The sequence below is a fragment of the Mus caroli genome, chromosome 7 (assembly GCF_900094665.2).
Source record: "Mus caroli chromosome 7, CAROLI_EIJ_v1.1, whole genome shotgun sequence".
NCBI classification, from domain to species: domain Eukaryota; kingdom Metazoa; phylum Chordata; class Mammalia; order Rodentia; family Muridae; genus Mus; species Mus caroli.
Window position 1 is genome coordinate 101251383 of NC_034576.1, and position 17853 is coordinate 101269235.

A 17853-nucleotide genomic window follows, 5' to 3' on the forward strand; every position below is an offset into this window, starting at 1 on the left:
GGAATGCCAGGGCCAAGGGGTGGGGGTGGGTGGGTGGGGGACTGGGGGGGAGTGTATTGGGGACTTTTTGGATAGCATTGGAAATGTAATTGAGGAAATTACCTAATAAAAAAAAAAAAGAAAAGTTGTTCTAAATGTAAAAGCAATTTGAAATGAATTGCTCCTTTTATCTATGTCCAGATGTTTGAGTTCAGTTTCACCTCTCATCCTTCTGGCCATGCCTTCCACCTTCTTCCTGGTTCTGCTCATCCGGAGCTTGTGTGCTGCACTGTCCCAGAGATGACTCATTCAACCTCTGCCCTTCTGTCCACTTGCATCTCTAGTTGATGACCAACAAGCATCTTAAGCTTAACGGATGTTAAATTCTGCCCTGCCCTCATTCTCTGAGATGAGAACCTGCCAGCCTTTCCCATTCCAATGATCATTCTACTCTTCCAAGGTGCTGGTCCAAATACCTTGGTGTTGAGTGACATCATTAAATGTCCTATGCACCCATCCCCCAAGAGAAGCATCGGAAACCAAACAGAAAATGTGAGAAGCAGCCTTGTTAAGAGTTCAGAAAAACAGTGAGAATTACAGCAACAGCCAAATACTCAGTAAAGAAAGATGACAACTTCAAGACTTCAGAGTGCTTACCAGGAACTGATGTGGGGAGGGTTGTGTGTGTGGTGGAATGGGAGGGAAGCCGCTATGCAAAGGGTACAGTTACAGCCGGCTTCTGGGAAGAGAAGATTCTAGTGATGGACGGTGGTGGCTGAACGCTGTGAGTGCACTAAAGGCCACTGAGTTATATTCTTAAAACAGGTAAGTCCAGGTTGTATATATTTTGCCATGGGGTGGGGTGGGGGAGGCAGGGATGATGGCACTTTGTGACACTGCCTAGCTCATGTCCTCATTGTGGGACCCTGGTCCTAGCTCTAGAAGCAGCAGAACAGAGTTGCCAGGCACACTTGCCTGTTTTGCCATACCATCAGGAGACTGACCTACCACACGGTGGACAGCTCGCAGATGTCAAGCGGAAGACTGGTTCAGGTGTAACACAGATCAATTTGAGTGCAGGAGAAAAAGGCAGGGAAGTTTCCTGGGGAGACGGATATCCAAAAGCACATCCCAGACGACCTGAAATTGTCACTTTGAGCTGGTCCCTAGGATCTGTGGAAGTCTGAGTAAGGCTGATGGGCCAGAAGAAGACGAAATCTACAAAGATACTTTGTCTGTTTAGCTCCTGGAATCCAAGGAAATCTTTCAAATACCAGTTGAACACCAGCTAGAAACAAAGACTTCAGTAACCACAACACAAGGAAGAAAATAAACCAGGAGAGGTACAGAAAAGGGCACTAGACAAATGGATTGCTACAGCTTTCAACAGCTAGCCAGCAAAATAACAAAAACCTGGGTTGGATGCTCATGGCTAGCCTGGTCTACATGGTAAGACCCAGTCTCCACAATGAAGAACCACCACCCAGAGAAACCTCAGGCTTAAAAGACAATGATTCACGTGACTTTAAAAATCTATATGAATGTATAAAATGATTATAAATCTGTTATTAGGTATATAAAAATATGCTTTGTGACAACATAAAGAGGGAAGGCTATACAGGAACAGGGGTTTTACAGGCTTTTGAAGTTGGTATGAATTCAAAGTGGATTGCTACATATTTAGAACATCCAATATATTTCCCATAGTAATAAAAAAAAAAGGAAACATTTAAATGTTTTAGAAAAAATGTCTCAGTGGGTAAAGGTACTTCCCTCCAAGCCATACAACCTGAGTGTCACTATCAGGAAAATTGGAAAATCCACTAACAAGGAAATGAAGCAGTACACTCCTCTTAACCAACAGGTCAAATGCATCAAAAAGGACGATAGAAAATACCTACAGACAATGAAATCACAAAATACCAAATTTTATGTGATACAGAAAAAGCCAAGCTTAAAGAATGAAAGTAGACACTACTGTAATCCTGCAAAAGCTGAAAAGATCAAAACAATACTAGGAACAACTGCACATAAACAGACCTCTTACAGATCAAAGGGAAAATTCTAGAATCACACAAATTACCCAAACTGATGGGGGCAGGGAAGCTGAAGGGAGCTATAAAGAGTGACTCACTAATCAAACCCCTCAAAAAGAAAAAAATTAAGGCCAGATGTCACAATTGGTAGATTCTACAAAATACTTTAAAAAAATCCACACTAATCCTTCTCAAACTGTTCCAAAAACTGACTTCCTAACTCGCTTGATGAGGCGCAATTATACTATCAAAGCCAGATGAAGACATCAGACAAAAAGCTATCGACTGACACAAGACAAAGAGAATGGAGGAGGAATCCGGATGAGCTTCGCTGGAGGCAGGAGACTTCAACTGCACAGAAGTAGCAAAACGGGATACAAATCTAGATAGAACAGTGGTAGTGGCTCTGGCCAAGAGCCCCAAAGGTCAGATCTAAATGACTATTTTATGGAAGCATTGAAGGTTTTAAAAATGATGTAAGGAACTGAAAGTGACACCAAGAAATGCCATTTTCTTACACACCGACACAATATTGTGACCAAATTAGTTCACTGCCAGCTCTGGTACCTTAGGAATCTTCTAAATTCCCAATGACTCCCCCCGCCTCCCCCAGCCTTTGGCATCAACACAACCCCACCTCCACTTTCTCCTCTTTGGGTTTGGTGTCCCTGGATAGCTCCTGCTCTCTGCTTAACTCCCTCCCCACTTTTCCTTTACACTGCTGTGCTCGTTTCTGCAGCAGCCCCACTTACAGGTGCTCAGTATTTCTCCATTATCGTTCTTACCACTCACTGCATTAAGCTGAAGTTCTTTAATTCTCATGTATCCTTTACTAGCTCCCCAAGTCTGCGGCACCCCCACCCTCAACTGATATTTCCAAGCTGGACATCTCCAAGGTGGCAACTTGTGTATATAGCAAAGTCTTCTTGATTGATTCAGGCGATACAGGGCAAGAACTCCAACCTTTCCACTCTCCATTCTTTTGGAGCCTAAGTTAAAGTGGCACATCAGGGTACAAGCCCAGGCTCGCCTGCCTTGAAGAAAATCCATGCACTTGTAAGCATAGAAGATAGAGTGGGCTTTCCCACGAGTCCAAATCGGTGCCTGTTTCTTTCTTTTCTTTTCAATGTACAGTTCAACACAGAAGCTTGCGAACCAACAAAGCAGAGGCAGCCACCTTCTCACTAGCCCTTCTGGGAAAGGGCCTGCATATACCCCCTCTAACAGATTTGTAAAACATTAAAAACAAACCAAAAACCAAGCAAACCATTAAAAAACACTGAATCAAGGACCTCTGTGGGAAGCTGCCTAAGGCTGCTGAATGTTACATGGACAAGTTCCTCTGCCCTCCCAAAGGCCAGTCCCAGGGCAATTCCATTTGCATTCAATGGGAGCCCTCTTACCTTTAACTCCTTGTTGTCTAATGGAATGGCATGACTACTCAAAACACACGCAACACCTAATCCCTTGCCTGGCATTTTTACGTTACTTTGGCCCAGCCTTTAAGAGTCCTGAGGTTAGACTTTCTGTTGTGGAAGTGGAGAGAGAATGTGACTGACTCAAGTTCACATACACAATAACCAGAAGAGCCAAGGGTTTGAACACAGCCCTGTTTCCTCTGCACTTACTCTGTTTCTTGCTGCCCTCCACCCAAGCAGCCTACTGTGGGGACCATAGAAAGCAATGCATTGAAAGAGCAAGCTTTCAACTCTGACACCATGCAGTTTAAGAATGTCAAGCAATGCTGCACCAGAGAGGAAGAATTCAAACAAATTTTAATGATGAACTGAAGAAAAACTTTTCTTCTAATGCTAGTAATACTTCTAACACTTCACACAGTCCCAACTGAAGTTATAAAACTATTAGAGGGACTGGAGAGATACTTCTCCAAAGACAAACCAATGGCCAAGATGCTCATAGAAAATGCTCATCACTAGCTATCAGGGAAACGTGTCCTAACCACAGTGAGGTACCACTACAGGCAGATACTGGGGAGGCTACAATAGCAAGTGTTGGCAAGAAGCCCTCATGCAGAGCTAGACTGAATGCAAAACACCTGGTCTCGGTGGCAAACAATCTTGGCAGTTCCTTAAAAGGTCAAAGGTAGGTAGTTACTCAGGAGAACTGAAACCTAAGCAGAATTGGTGCACACGAGTTGGCAGCAACATAGGCTCATAGAAGCTAAGAAATAAGACGACACGAGTCCATCAGCTGACGATTTTTTAAAGTGATGCAGCCATGTGTAGGAACAGCCATAAGGAAGGAAGCACTGATACTTGCTCCAACAGGGATGAGTCTTGAGATATGACACCAAGTGAAGCCATCACCAAAGACCATCTACTGTGTTCCATTCAAATGAGGCACCCAGAGCAGTAAGTCCATAGGGACAGAAAGACGAATGGTGCCCTAGGGCTAGAGAAGTGGTTGTGCTGACATTGCTGTCAGAGGTACTTTCTTTCACTGACGGATAAAAATGTTCTAAAATTGATTTTGGTAATGGGTGCCCTGTCTGTGATAAATCCTAGAAACCATTGAGCCACACACATCATGTGTGTAAACAGATGGCCTGAGTACTCTGTAAAACTGGGTATCTGTGAGTTCAAGGCCAGCCTTTCTACACAGTGATTTCCAGGTCAGCCAAAGCTACATAGTAACATGACACGTGTTTCAAAAGCAATAAATAAAAAATAAAAGGAGTCTTTAAAATTCACCATAAGGTACACCTGCAATAGTAGGTATTTATTAGTTTACTTTAAACCAAATCTCTTTTGAGATAATACATTTGAGGTCAAATGTATTATGTGGTAGGGAATGACTGTGGCTTCCCATTCTCCTGCCTCCACCCCCCAAGAACTGGAATTGTAAGCATCCACCACCAGGCCTAGTTTTTCTGTGGTCCTAAGAATCAAACTCAGAGCTGAGCATTCCAGGCAAGCATCCTACTAACTGAGCTGCATCTCCAACTCAAAACCAAATCTTCAATGATCAACAGAATTCTTTTTGTTGTTGTTGTTTTTCCGAGACAGAGTTTCTCTGTGTAGTCTTGGCTGTGCTGGAACTCAATCTGTAGACCAGGCTGGCCTCGAACTCAGAAATCCGCCTGCCTCTGCCTCCCAAGTGCTTGGACTAAAGGTGTGCGCCACCACGCCCAGCATGAACAGAATTCTAATGGCTTTGCAGAAGTGCATCATTATCTCTATTCCTCGGAGATAGCTTGCAATTACTTTTAATTTATGGACTTAAACATAAAACAAAGAAATAATGCTATCAACTTCAGCAAAAGCATGTCTAAGGATGGATCCAGACATGCTCTGTCACTGTCAATCCACTTAAGAAAGGGCCTGGAGAGATGGCTCAGTAGTTAAGAGTCATCTAGAGCCATGGTAGCTGATCTAACAGGGCCTGGTTTCAATTCCCAGCATTCACATGGTATCTCACATTGTCTGTAACTCCAGTCCCAGGGAATCCATGGGTAGGCACTGAATGTGTATGGTGCACCAGAAATGTATACGCCAAACACTCACACATGTAAAATAAGGGTTGGGGGGAACCTGGGGAATGTCTAAGAAACTCAGTGCTGGCCCTGGGGAGATAGGTCAGTACAGTGCTTGCCACACAAACACAGAAACCAGCTCTCATATGAAAAGCCTGGCCATGACTTGTGCCTATAACCCCAGCACTGGGGAAGTGGACCTGCTAGGCAGCAAATCTATGCAGGCAGCAGGTCTATACTAGTCAGCAAGCTCCAGATCCCTGTTGCAAAAAACAAGGTGGGGACCAGCAAGATGCCTCCGTGGGTAAAGCCTCCTGCTGCCAGGCCTGACACCTGAGTCAAATTCCCATGACCCAGGTGGTAAGAGAGCCAACTCCTGTAAGCTGTCCTCCAGCCTGCACATGTATACAAGACATAATGAATACATACACACATATATACAAAAATAAAATACATAAAAATGTAATTTAAAAAACAACAACCCAGGAATCAGGAAGATGGCCTCTATGCAACAACCCCAGGGTTGATCTCTGTCCTCCACACACAGAGACAAAACCACTACATATGCTGAATATGTGCCGATTAAAAAAAAAAGAGAAGAACCCTGGAATTGTTGTTTCCCCTTCCTTCACGAGCAGGAAGCCCTGCCTGTAAGCTCCATCTGGGTAGGATTTCCCATGTCCTCACTGTAATATCCTTGGTGGCTAGAGCCTTACCTGGCACATAAAAGAGGAGTGACTATTATTTGTTCATAAAATATTGCTCTATTTGGCATTAGAACCATTCAAAGGAAAAAATAAATAAATCTTACGTGATAATTCATGTATGTGTGCAAATATATATGCACAAGTGATTGTTTAAATGCAGACTAAAGTAGACTCATTTGTCATTTAAGCTGCTGGAGCACAGAGAGGCTACATTCTCAAAACATGGACATGGTATGCTGATAGTAGAGATGGAACATAACTTAGTCAAGTTTGTTCTTATTTCCTGATCCATGTGTATCCAAAAGATATTTTATTTGATAAAAACTTACACCTGTAAGTAATGGATTGACCATAACAGAAGGCTTAACCTGGAATACATGGATGGTCTTGGGAGTTCTTAAGTCCCTAAAATTGTATGGAAAATCTCAACACGTGTACTGGCATGTGTATTTTTTTGGTGAGAGAGTTCATAGTATAATCAGCTTCTTAAAGATATCTATGATCCAAGAGAAGTTAAATTTTCCCTTAGCTAGGAACAGTCACAAAGTGGTTGTTGAAACACATTTGTACAATAAAATGCTATCCAAGAGCTCCATCTATGGGTGAGTAACTTTCACCTAGTAGAAATGGGGACAACCACCAGGAGCAAGGTAGGTGTCTCAGGGATGCTCCTGCTGAGACTATCAGTGTAAGTTACACAAGTGTACGAACTTGTGTAAGTTGATTAACTACAGCATCACAGCTTCTTCTCCCCAGGTGTAGACACAGAAATTAGGACGCTACTGATAAATTCTACTTACAGTACTTCAGCACCAAAAACTGGGCAGTTAAGCTGATAAATGTATATACAGTTCAACATTTGTCAGTCTTAAAATGCTTATTTATAGTGAAATTCATATAAAACCGTTAAAAACTTTTCTATTTACACTTTTTAAAAATGAAAGGTATAGTTTCCTTTGCCACAGCTTGTCAAAATTCTTACCCTCCCATCCCTTACCCTTCACTCTACTTGTGATAGACAGCAATCACAAGACCACACCTGGACGTAAACAAACTGCACCCTAAAAACTTAAAAACTTACAAACATTACATTTAGAACTGTAAGTGAACACTTTCATACATTTCAAAGGACTTAAACCAAAGCAAGTCAAAGCTGTTTTCAAAGTCTCAGTCCAACACGGGTGTGCAATGTCGGTGTCGAGAAAGCATCCAATGAGCAGAGCTCATTTTCAGGAACACGACTGAGCATTTCCTTTGGGCTAGAAACGTCTTTTCCTCTGCTTCCTGACCAAATCTTCTCTAATCCGTCTTCTCAAAGGGGGGTGAGGGGGTGGGGAGGTGGGAAGGCCAGGGGATCCAGCTTCCCAGGACATGTAGGAAAAGGGATTCGGCCTGCTTCAAAACATTTACAATAAATAAATAGGCAAGTGTGGAACTCCACAATAAATTAGTATACAACCAAGGAGCACATGTACAAACCACCCCAAACATTGCCCAGGCAGCAACCTGACTGATGTCTACCCTCCAGCAAGGACTCTGCAATGCCAGGACTTCCCTAGGTATTCATAAACTAATCATGAACTGAGCAAATGTAAAATGCTAGCCAAATCAACATCTCCAGGGATTTGCAAAAACAAACACAATTTTTGAAAAACTGTTCAGATACATCATTTCAAAAATACAAACTCTTCATATTCCCCTTTCTTTTCCTTTTCATACTCTCTGGTGGCATTTGCTCAGTGGAAAGCAGTCCAGGACCACTCACAGGAAAGTCTCTTCTCGCTGCTTAGCACCAACAAGGTGCCGGGCTCCATGGGGTGCATCGTTTCCTTTGCTTTTTTTTTTCTTTTTCTATTTTTTTTTAAAGTACATTCCTCTGTGAGTTTAATTTTGTTAAAATGCTTCTAGGTCCCCAGCCTAAATATGAACAAAGTGCTTTTTTTTTCTTTCCTTTTTTTTTTTTTTTTTCTTTTTTACTATAACAAATTTTAAGTTTCCCTGGACATTTGGTAACCACGCAGGCTCTAAAGTGCACTCCGGCGTCTGCACACTAGGACCGTTCTACAGCGCTCTGAGAGGGGCTGGGCTCAGTCCCGTCCTCTGTGCTGCTGTCTATGTCCTGCTCCATGGCTGTCTCGTCGTCATCTAGCTGCTGACTGGTGAAGTTGTTCAACTCTAGAAGCCCACTGGGCTCCACCACCACATTGGAGCTGGAGTGACAAGGAATAGCATACTGGGGAATGGCCTGAAAGAGAAGATTCACAAGAGAATGTTTATAGTGGAAAAGCCAAGAGGAGACTGTATCCTCCACACCCCCCCCAAGCACAGAAAGCTGGCATGTCCTGGACCACCTCCATGACAAGCACTGTGCTAGATCTCACAGCCATCCTACTGCATCTGTAACAATGTTGGGTGGAAACTGTAGCTTCCATGTAACACGTGAGGAAACAGGAGGTACAAGATGTCCTCAAGGTCACAGCTGTCAGGGTTAATGCTAGATCCCACCTCAAATCCCACACAACTCTAACTGTGGCTTTCTATTCCCTTAGGAGGCCTCTTCTAACAAAGAAGGCCAAATTCAGAAGATAGGCTTTTTTCCCTTTGATTTTTTCTTTTTCTTTTTGGTTTGTTTTGGTTTTTTGAGACAGCCTTGGCTGTCTGGTACTCCATCTGTAGACCAGGTTGGCCTTGAACACAAGAGACCCACCTGCCACTGCTGGGAATAAAAGCATGCACTTTCACACCCAGCCTCAACTGTACTATATTTTTGTTCTTCATCTTTAAGATAGATGATTGGTTGCTGACAAACAATGTATTTTAAATCCCTTTGGTGGCTCAAAGAGGAAACGATTTGTTTAGTCATAGCACAATCACCTTTAGAGCAATAGTGAAGGTTTTCAAATATAAGACCAAAAGTCTGCCATTTAAACAACTAAAAATATTACTAGGTAAATACTAGGGCCTCTTGCTAAGACTTATGGTCCTACCAGATTCTTTTTTCATCATAACCTTTTTTGGGGGAGGGGATTGGCAGAGACAGGGTCTCATGTATCCTAAGCTGGCCCTTGAACAGACTATGTAGCCGAGATGACCTTAAACTTCAGACTCTCCCTCCTCTCCCTCCCAAGTGTGGAGATCACAGGCATGCACTACCATGTGTGCTGCAGACACATTTTAAGAAGGGATATCAGTTATACCACACCTCTGCTCCTAATCCTTGACATGAATGAACTACATTTCATTCCTGCTAATGTAACACAGAAAGATAATTTTCAACTAAGCCACTCCAAACATGTATAGCAATCTAACCTCTAGTTGGCACAATCTATTTTAGTAAAATCAGTAGCAGGTCCCATATGTTGAACAAACATTGAAGCAGTCATTTATCTTTATTAATCCTTAATTTTATTAACCATCACATAAGAGTCGATAAATTAGGTACTTCTTATTCTCACCACTAATGAGGAAACTGGGATGAGTGAAATTAGCTGTCTAGCCCAAAGTAATGAATGGCAAATCTAAAATACCCTAGCCTTCAGGTAAAAAACTAGGAATCACAACAAAGCTTTTTGTTAAGAATTATATAATTCACTAAATTCACTTTTATAGATGGAAACAAAATACTTGAATAATTCAATGGCCACTTTAACCTTAATTATCACCTTTGACTTTAATTATGTCTCAGTTGGTTTAACAATAGTCAACTTGTATTCTTTCATAGCTTGGAATCACTGCAAATGGAAAGCTTATTCTATGACCTTTGAAGCATAAAACAGTGGCTCTATGTCAATTCTAGATCATCTACCAGTCTATAAGTAGGAATCCTTAATGAACTAAAAATGGGCTGCTCTGATATTTTCCAAACTGTGTACCAGTTTGGGAAAATAAAATGGCTACTATCAGGGGAAAAAAAAAATCTTAACACCTTGCATCAAGAGGTAGAAATAAAACACAACTTGTAAGGGCTGGTCTGTACTCAGTTTTAGTCTTCAATCTCAATCTGTAACACAGAATGACTGGTGACTTTTAGAACAAAGAAGTTAAAGATCAAGAAGGTGGGCTGCCGACGAACTGTTGTCCCCTGTGTGATGACATCTCCTTAACAAGATGCTCAAATCCTAACTGACACAAGAAGCAGAGTTTACAGTTAATGACAGCTTAAATGTACAAGTAGTTTAGAAACACACATAAAAATGTGTTTCTGCAGACATTCTAGTCAACAGAAGTCTCACTGTTCCAGGAACCACAGATTCAGATGAGGAACAAGAACTGTTTATAAAGTGTCCCTGAAATCCAGCTAAACAGAAGGGCAAGCAGTTATATTCCAGTTTGTCAGACTGAAGAGTCCAAAGCATAAGCCTAGGAAACCACTGATCTTTTGAGTAAACTCACTAGTCAACACACTGCAAGCATGGTACGGACATCAAACAAAGCTGACACACACAGGCATGGCCATTATGGTCATACACTATGCTGTCTGACTACATCCACCAAGTTTCTATGATTATTTTCAAAATAAAAAGACCACTAACAACAAAAACTAAATATAAACTCATACATTATAATAGTTTTTAAATCTCTGTCCTTTGTTACTTCCTTGAAGTGACTAGTCCTGTCACATCCCAAAATGGATCAAGCCCACAGCCTCCCATCTACCCGAGATGTCTCATTTCCTTGCAGTTCTTACCTGGATGATAATTTCTGTTGGGCTCTCTTCAGCTTTCTTTTGGCCTACATTCTGAATACGCATGAACTGGCCTGTCGTAGGCACTCCTGCTGCTTCGATTTTTCTGGTCGTTAGGGGAGGGCCAACAGCAGATGGACTTGAACAGGACTCTCTACATTTCGTCATCCCTGCCACCACCACATGGGTGGAGGGGAGAGCTCCTGCCTCACCAGTGAGCACATTGGTGGCTAGAGCCTTCTTTGGGGGATCCACTACCATATGTTCTACATTTGTATCAATCTGAGCTTCCATCAAAGACATCTGCAAAATGTCTGACACTGCTGTCTTCTCAGAGGCCTGAATGGGAGATATGCTTGTAACTGGTGACGTCAGCTTAGGAACAGAACTGCCACCAGTTATCTTTGTAACTGTGGGAGGCTGGCGCCCCTCAAATGTTATCTTTGTAACAGAGGATCCTTGGGTTATAATTGGCTGCTCCACCTGAAAACAAATTGGGGTTGTGTGTATTATAGCTACATCTCTTTGAGGAAAAACTAATCAAACACTCCAGAAAATATGGTAAAAGAAACATTCGTGCGGTATACTAGGAAGACATTTGAAGCTCCATGTTTTAGTAAGAGGGTGGATGGGAAGGTTCTGTTTTCTTTTAAGGAACCTAGGGAAAGAGGAGGGGTTGAAAGAACCTTTGTTCAGCCAGCCAAGCTATGAGGCAGTAAAGGAAAAACAAAAACAAAAACAAAAAAACAAAAGCAAAAAAGAATTCCCAGCAGCCTAGTTTTCCTTTGAGACTTAACATCCCGCTCAAATGATTTCATATAATCTTTTTAAATTAAAGTAAGTTGGATTTTTTTCAATCTTTTGCTTCAAGGTACAACTGTACAAACATATTCTGTATGAATTGTAATAAACATACACACACATAATCAATCCAGAATAGTAAATTTTTGTTAGCAAAATTTCTTATGATCACCCATCTATTTCCTGTTATCTAGATGGTAAGTGTAGAGGGTAAAATCGCCACCTAAAGATGTATACTAGAAAGGGAGAGAGATGGTCAATGATGTTCCTTAAAAGACTGCACTTACTCAGCATCACTGCCACAGAAGTAAAGGTTCGTAAGCACAGAGGTATGGGACTGTCATGTTCATGCACTGCTCGTCACTGCTGAAAGTGATTCCTTTAGAAACCACCTAGAGGGCGGGCTGAGAGCTGTGCTTCCCTATGTCAGCAGTGCCCCTCTCTCCTGATACCAACACCAGTGCAATCAGGCTTCTGGGTTCCTCTTGCCTACACAAAGCACTGCTGGCATGTTACAGCTATGGTGACAACCTCAAAAAACCTCGCCTACCCCCCCAATCCGAGAACACAGGCGTTAACTTTGCATGCTATCAAAATTCTGTTACCTGGCTTGTAGGCTGTTTCTCTGATGAAGAGGGGAGCGCCATCTGGCTCTGAGGAGTTTGGGGTTGCACGTAGATTTTTGGTTGGTTCGGAGCTTGCTGCAGTTTAGGAAGCTGCTGTGTGGTTTTCACGGCAAGCACCTGTACTACAGTTTGCGGGGGCTGTGCCATTAAGGTAGGAAGCTGCCTGTCTTTGGCCACCACAGTATGCTGTGTGTGCTGTGCATCTGGCTTGGGCTGTGCTTGTTCCTGCTGGAGAGGATTCAGTTTCTGGTGCCTGATAGAGAGCTGGGGCATCTGTGTGAGTCTGTGCTGCAGTTGGTCTGCCTGCAGGTGGATGGTCTGCTTCTGTTTGCTCTGGAAGCACTGCAGAGTTTTCACTTGCAGCTGAGTCTGTTCCAGCTGGGGCTGGCTAAGTTTCTGCTGTTTGGTTGACTGCGATTGTGTCAGGGCAGAGCGGTAAAACAGACCTGTCTGAGGATCCAATGTGTCCATCTCTTCAACCTCACCCTCCTCAGTTCCAAGTTCCTCACTGTGTTTCGTAAAAGCAGTGTGACTGCTTAATGCCTAGGTAAGAGAGACACAGAGTAAGAAGGAAATAACAAAAAAACACCTATAGTGTCACATCTTCCTTGAACTGAAAAATATGTGAGATACATATATTTATTTTGAGGAGTCTAAAAAGATCACAGAGCCTCAAGGCTCTAATCAAAAGTTTTAATCAAAACTCGTAATTTTAACTCTCAGACAGTAAATACTTCAAAAACCAGTCCACTCATCATTGTAGGGAACCCAGAACCTATAGATTAGAGAGGAGCACGGTGACCTCCCAGCTCATAAAGAACAGAAAGGCTCTCCAGCTCAGGAACACTCTCAAGCCTGTGCTTAAGGGACGCTCGCTCACCTGTCTAAAGACAGAAGGCAACAACTAAGAAGTAAGGAAACCAGAGCAGAACCAAGAACTTTGGCCACATGCATACCCTCAGTGCCCAAAGCCACATATATTGTCTGGAGACGTGCCCACCCCAATGCTCACAACAGGCCTCCCTGAGGAGAGGCTGTGTCACCAAGGTGTATGAGTCTCAGGTTCACCAGGCCACAGCTTCCCAAAGACCTGGTTCCTAGAAGGGAGTGAGCCAGGGGATAAGTCAGTCCTCTTTGTGGGAAAGAAGAATGACTGCCTGTGCTCAGCTGAGATAACTAGCACTGGGAGGAGAAATCATTCTAAGTGACGCTGGGAAAGAGCCAGCCTGTCTCACTCTGCCTGTCTTGAGAAATATCAATGTCAGGACCTACCAGTAAAGGACAGACTAGGATCTGTCACCCAGTGAAATCTTTAGACAGATGGCTTTCCTTTGGGACACAACAAAATGCACCTTATTCTTAACCCCCGTTACCCTGTCATACATTACACCACTACTCTACCTTGAAAACTGGAACTGCCCATGTTTCCTACCGCCCTGATACACAGTTTTGATTTAACACCTCTCCACTGTCTTCCAGCTAGGTCTTAAGACAGTCAGATTTGACTGCTGGCAGCAGAGTGAAAGAAATTTAGACTACCAAGGATGCAGCTGTGTGGCAAACTGTCACCATGGGTTTGAATGTTACATGAGTGGCAAGTAAGAGGGACGATGCACCTAGTCTTCTGAATCAAATGAATGTACTCACAGCTCAGAGCATGGAGTGCGAGGCTTTCTTCTTCTTCATTACCTTAATAGCAAGCATCTCTATCTGATATTAGTCTATTTCCTTCTCTCGAGTTTTCTTTTATTGGTCACATATAATTAAAGGAGTAAAGTATTTATCTCCCTTCTTGTTCATAATGCTCTCACAATAATAATAATGATTTATTATGAAGTATAAAGACAAAAACAAACTCAGCAGCAAACAACTAAACAAGCCACATAAGGTTTCATTTTGAAAATCTTATTACTCTATTAGTAAATCTGTATTAACAGTAAGAATGAATGCCACAAACAGTGACCAATTCTGATGACATTCACCCACACAACCCAACTCTTTTGAAATTCTGCTTCTACAATGTTTTTTTTTTTTTAAAAAAGAAAAGAAAAAGAGAAACATACCGCTTTCTAATTATTTCCTGGTGTTCAGACCCCCAATTCAGTCTCTATTCATTCCTCACAGATGGATGAGTTACACATACACTCTACAATTCAGGTACACCTTCTTTTTCAAATAGAAGATAAAATTGAACCTTATTTGGCAAATAACGTAGTTACTGACTATAAGAAGAAAAGGAAGAGGCACAACCTGCTGCATGATGTGGGTGATTGCTCCAGGGGAAGACGCTGGGATGGACTTGACTACCACCGAAGTCTGCGTCGCAGTCTGTGACTGAGCCACATGTTGAAGCAGAGTCCGCTGGGGCTGGGAAGGCTGTTGGGGCTGGGAGCGATGGCTGACTGAAAATAGAGGAGGTGGTGATGTTTCTCCAGAAATCACCACAGCAATTGTAACCAGTGACAAATCATTTTAAGCACAATATAAGTATGAGCTTATATCTCACAGAGTGGTACTACACACTCAGAGGCAGAAGACCAGAACCTGACCATCTAGGAACTGTGGGACGGACTCTAATAGAAAGTCTCTAATGAAACTGCTTCCTCATCTGCAAAATGGGAGCCACAGAGCTATTTTAATGATGAGGGGGAAATAAGTGGAGAGGCACTGTGAAAACTTTTATCATCCAGAAGGGACACCTTTAAAGTGACACCCTTTAGTGAACTGTTGGCTTTTCTCTCTTGACCTTTAGCTCTCTGAGGTCACAGGAAAACAACACGTTTCCATAAACCCCAGAGTCATCATACAATGGGAACAACGAAGTCCAGCACAAGCGGCGCTCCTTTACACGAGGAGGAGAAACTGCTTCGTGGGTCCAGGGAAAGGACAAAGTGAGGCTGTAGAAGGAGCTCCCTCCTACCGTGCCCCAGCTACTCCTGTGGCTCTGAAGCTACTGGTTTCCTACCAAAGCACTAAAACTCAGAGCCTCGCTCTGTTGGCCTGTGTTTAGATGGGATGATAAAAACTTGTTTCTTCTTACAAGAGGCCAGTGAAGAAATGGTTGAAAATGGTCCTTAAAATTAAAAGGGTCAACAGGAAAAAAGGTCATTCTGTCACAGTTTTAGCTCAAATAGAACAGCAAGAGTGAAGGCCTAGAAACCAACCCCATTTCCTCCTCTCCTGCCAGAGGACTCATTCAAACTACCCATTCACATAGGTGCCAGTCTGGGGCCTCTCTTACCAGCCCCGAGTTCAACTTTTAAGTAGAAACACTTGCCACATCCAAACCTACAAAACACTCAAATGCCATTAGCCACTGGGAAGAAAACCCTTGTGACAAAAATAGGTTAAAAAACCAAATGTGTAAATGAGCTAAGGGTTTTGAGATTATGAAAACGCCTCCAATGTCCCATAATTGTAAGGTTAACATATTTCAAGTAGCACTGTTCCATGCTTAGAAACAGTGGAAAGCCCAAGAGTGAGCTGCACCTACAGGTCCAAGTGCCTGTGTGGTGGTCAGAGGGCTAAACTACAGTTCTAGCCGCAATTACAACTCTCTTTTCTTTACACTCACAGATTCAGAGCTTCTAACTACAAATATAGCTATATGTGCCATGAGATCAAATGGTACCACCTTTGATTCTACACTCTACTACTTCACTGCATTTCACAGTATGCCTTTACTATGTGCATTTTAAATTATGAGTTAATAAAATCTTCCATATATTCTCAGCTAAACTGAAAATAAAGAGCCAGGATTTACATTTTAACATATTCTGAAATGAAATCATTTACAAAAGGACTAAATAGGAGAAAAATTAATTATGACATTAAACTCAAGCAAGTAAATCAATGAAATTTTTAAATAAAAGTATCATCAAAATAAATGACATCTGAAAGATAAATAATAAATTTCTGGTGAAATTATCAGACTATATAGACCATTTTGATACCATACTAGTTTTTATAATTACTACAATAAGTTTTTTAAACATTTTTTAAAAAAGATTTATTTATTGTATTTATGTGAGTACACTGTCTCTGTCTTCAGACACACCAGAAGGCGGCATCGGATCCCATTACAGATGGTTGTGAGCCACCATGTGGTTGCTGGGAATTGAACTGAGGACCTCTGGAAGAGCAGTCAGTGCTCTTAACCACTGAGCCATCTCTCCAGCACTTAACATTTACTTTCATGTGTGCAAGTAAGTGTGTGTGTGTGTGTGTGTGTGTGTGTGGTGTGTGTGCACAAGTGCCCCACATATATCTGGGTGACTATGGAGGCCAAAGAAAGGCATTTGATAACCTGGAGTTTGAGTTACAGGTGATTGTGAACCACTAATATGAGTACCAGGGACCAACTCAGGACCTCGGGAAAGGCAACACCCACTCTTACCGGCCCCAACGTAAGACGTCTTAAATTAAATAAAAACAAATTGGACTTCATAAAAGATCAAATAACACTATTTAAAAATAATCCTCCTTCAAGATCCTATACATTTCTTCTACCAAATGTCCAGAGTATAGGAAACTAAAGTTCAATGAAAGTTAAGAAAACTACCATCTAGTACAGAACAAAGCAGGGCCCGGAGCAGCTAGCTTTTAGGTCAAAGAGAATGCTCAACATGGCTGAGTGTATAAGAGGTGGCACCTACGGAAGAGGTCACAGAAAGAATATCGGTGAGATAGATGATGGGACCTTAACTGACCCACATAAGCCCCGAAACCAGCCATTTATTATAGTAGACAATTTTTTTCTTTTCTAGCAAAGTGTTTGCTTCACTGTTATTTTCAAAATAACCTCTCCTTCCCTTTACTAGTGGGGCTTACCTTCCCTCTACCAGAGCAGAGCAGAGCGCATCCATTTAAGTGGTTCCCCCACAATCAGTCAGCATCAACCTTTCCTTACAGTCCCGATGGATGCACACCACTTACCTACAAGGGGGAAAGCACCCTCTGTCCCCTCATCAGTGCGCTCTGAAAAGGATGAGTAAGGGAAGAAATCACAGGTCTTTTCATCTATTTACTATGTGCCAGTCTAGGCTGCTGGAGAGACTGACATTCCTTTCCTCAGCAGACTGGCCTCCGCAGCAGTTGCTTTTCTGCTAATATCTGTGATGTCCATAGTTTTCTACTATCTTCATCAGATTTTCTTTCTGGGAAGTTTTAATTCACCAGTCCTAGTATCTCCTCAAATAATGCTAAAGAATTTTTTTTCTCCACAGCATCTGGAATTTTCAAATACCTGAAACTTTACAGTATCCTTTAGTGACTGCTTATAAAAACACAAGACAGGGGCTTGCTTTATATGCCATCTCTCTCACCCTGGATTATTCACATCACTACCCCTGAACTCCTTAGGATCTCAAAATAATAAAGCATCCAAACAGAAAGCAGGCTACACACGAATGAATGTAAGAGAAAGAGTTTCACTTCTCCATAGGTACAGCCCCCAAATCTCATTAGTATTTTGTTGCTGGACCACACTTAAGTATCTAGTCTGCTTTTTTTTTTTTTTTTTTTTTTT

The 17853-nt window shown here is 42.1% G+C and overlaps 1 protein-coding gene across 12 annotated transcripts in view; it reads right to left on the minus strand.

Annotated features, from left to right (window-relative positions):
• Positions 1–7077: 7077 nt before the first annotated feature.
• The window catches only part of Emsy (EMSY transcriptional repressor, BRCA2 interacting), a 65696-nt gene continuing 54920 nt past the window's right edge, over positions 7078–17853 (minus strand). For 6 of the 12 annotated variants that reach the window (XM_029479318.1, XM_021166922.2, XM_021166925.2 and 3 more), the window contains 5 exons: positions 17262–17303; positions 14577–14728; positions 12306–12869; positions 10903–11382; positions 7078–8460 (listed from right to left, as the gene is read on the minus strand). In XM_029479318.1, the coding sequence (XP_029335178.1) occupies positions 8266–8460; positions 10903–11382; positions 12306–12869; positions 14577–14728; positions 17262–17303 (1433 nt within the window). In that variant the 3' untranslated portion in view covers positions 7078–8265. Of the gene's footprint in view, positions 8461–10902; positions 11383–11466; positions 11558–12305; positions 12870–14576; positions 14729–17261; positions 17304–17853 lie in introns of those variants that run through there. The other 6 variants (XM_021166926.2, XM_029479319.1, XM_021166921.2 and 3 more) reach the window with 3 other exon arrangements.